Here is a 1946-nt window from a genome sequence, read left to right on the forward strand (position 1 = left end):
CGGACGCGGGGCAGCCAAGCCCCTTGGTGGGGGTTCTGGGGGCAGGGGGAGCAGGGGCCTGGCCCAGAGACAGAGCAGAGGGGCTGAAAGCACCTGCCCCGCACTCTGGGCTTTTACCTTTTTACCTAGAGCTGAACTCTAGAGAGCAGCAGAGTCTCAAAAACTTCTCATTTGATCAAATTAAACTCTGGTTACGGACGGTTTCTGTGACATCCAGTTGCAGACAATGCAAAACCTGGAATTAGTTTGTCCTAGAAAAGTCTCGAGCGCAGGTAGTGACCCCGGAAGAATCACGACTCTCGCGTGCATCATGGAGTAATAAACCGGAAACTGCCGTCAAATGGCTGTTGGATTTATTTGCTTGATAAATACAATCCGAACGAAACAAAAGTTAACCGAGTTGTCTGAAGAGCATTAGAAAAACCCATGGCCGTCCAAGAGGAATTAGTGTGAATTAAACAAAACCGGTTTAAATATTGCCAGCAACTACAAAACGCACGGAAGGAAGGCAAGGGCGAATGCTTCAGTTTACATTTGTCATCTACGTTTCTGTGCTTATAAACCATCTTTATTTCCTCCTGATTTTAAAAAAATACTGTGCTGTTTTCTCTGACATATCAAAGGGTTATTTGTACAAAATCAACTCATGGCCAATGACTCCCAGCGGTGCAGCGGCTGACGGACACAACCCCAGCCCCGGAGGGCTGAAACTGAAGACCCAGCGAACCGACACACGGGTCTGGAGACGCACGGTCGAACCGATGGGTGAGGCCCGGGGCAGAGCTGACCCAGGACACGGCCTTTCGCTGCCCGCGTGGCTGGAGGCTGTTGAAGCAGTAGAACAGCCCGACCAAAAGCAAGTCCCGGGGCGGCGGCTGGTTTTTTAAACAATATGAAACCCAAAGCTATTGCTGAACGCCCAGCGCCCCCCTTGGCATTGCTCTTCAGGCTTTGTTGGAGAAGCTGGAGAGCACAAGGGCCCTGCTTGGTCGTAAGAGACATAACCCAGCCCCCGCAGCGCCTCCAACACTAGCAGTGGCTTTATCCGAGTATCGCTTCAAGGGCTGAAGCAGCAGCTCCTGGCTGCGGGGCAGGAGTTAGACATGGTTTATAAATGAGAACCTGGGTTACCTCCGTCGCGAAGACACCAGCTCTGGGTGACTGTTTCCATCATACAGGGACATAACTACCAGCTCTGAGGTTTTTCCATTTATTCAGTACGTCGCAGAACAGAAGGTTGAAGGTTAAGGGCCTGTCAGGTGACGGCGACACCCCGCCGTCCCCCAGCGTTTCGGCCAACCCAGAATGAAGTTAAAGCTCCCTTGTGTATCATCAGGAAGGTATCAAAGGCACAAGCAAGAGGTGAGGGTTAATAAGCAGAAATGAGGGTGAAGGGGGATGACAAGGCAAATAATTAGTGTGGGGGGCGGGTTTGGTTTATTCACTGAGACTGAGCTCTCCCAGCTCCCCAGTGAACGGGAAGAATGATTTTGGTTGAAAATAAAACCGTTACTCAAATGATTTTAAATCATCACCTGAAGGAAACCAGTCTTGAATAATCTGATCTTCACTGGAAAACTCTTCTGGCCTCCACACAGACCCCAGTCGGCGGAGTCGAAGCCACAAGTATTGGAGACAAAAGGCTCCAGGCTGAAAAGAGACATTGCTGTACAGGCTGTCCGGAGGCGGCGGTGACCGGCGCGGCTGGACTGGCCTTACAGTAATCTGCACAGTTCAGTGTACCCGCGGAGCCGGCTCAAATGGGCGTCTCCTTCCTGTCTTTGCTGGGCGATGGCTTGACTGGCTGCTCCTTGCTCGCTTTTGGCTGCTCTTTGGCTGCTTTGGTCTCCAGGACCGTGTCTCTGGGCTGCTGCTGCGGAACCCCGCCACGCTTCTCGGGCTCCTCCTCTTCCTGCGCCTGCTGCTCCGACTTGGCTCCATCCCGC

At 52.4% G+C, this 1946-nt stretch overlaps 1 protein-coding gene across 1 annotated transcript in view; it reads right to left on the bottom strand.

The window, feature by feature from the left end:
- Positions 1 to 1756: 1756 nt before the first annotated feature.
- Positions 1757 to 1946, bottom strand: part of RALBP1 (ralA binding protein 1) — an 11578-nt gene continuing 11388 nt past the window's right edge. Inside the window, exon 11 of the mRNA XM_010144018.1 lies at positions 1757 to 1938. Within this exon, the coding sequence (XP_010142320.1) occupies positions 1757 to 1938 (182 nt within the window). The remainder of the gene's footprint in view (positions 1939 to 1946) is intronic.

Source organism: Buceros rhinoceros, unplaced genomic scaffold (assembly GCF_000710305.1).
Source record: "Buceros rhinoceros silvestris isolate BGI_N320 unplaced genomic scaffold, ASM71030v1 scaffold7259, whole genome shotgun sequence".
Lineage (NCBI taxonomy): Eukaryota > Metazoa > Chordata > Aves > Bucerotiformes > Bucerotidae > Buceros > Buceros rhinoceros.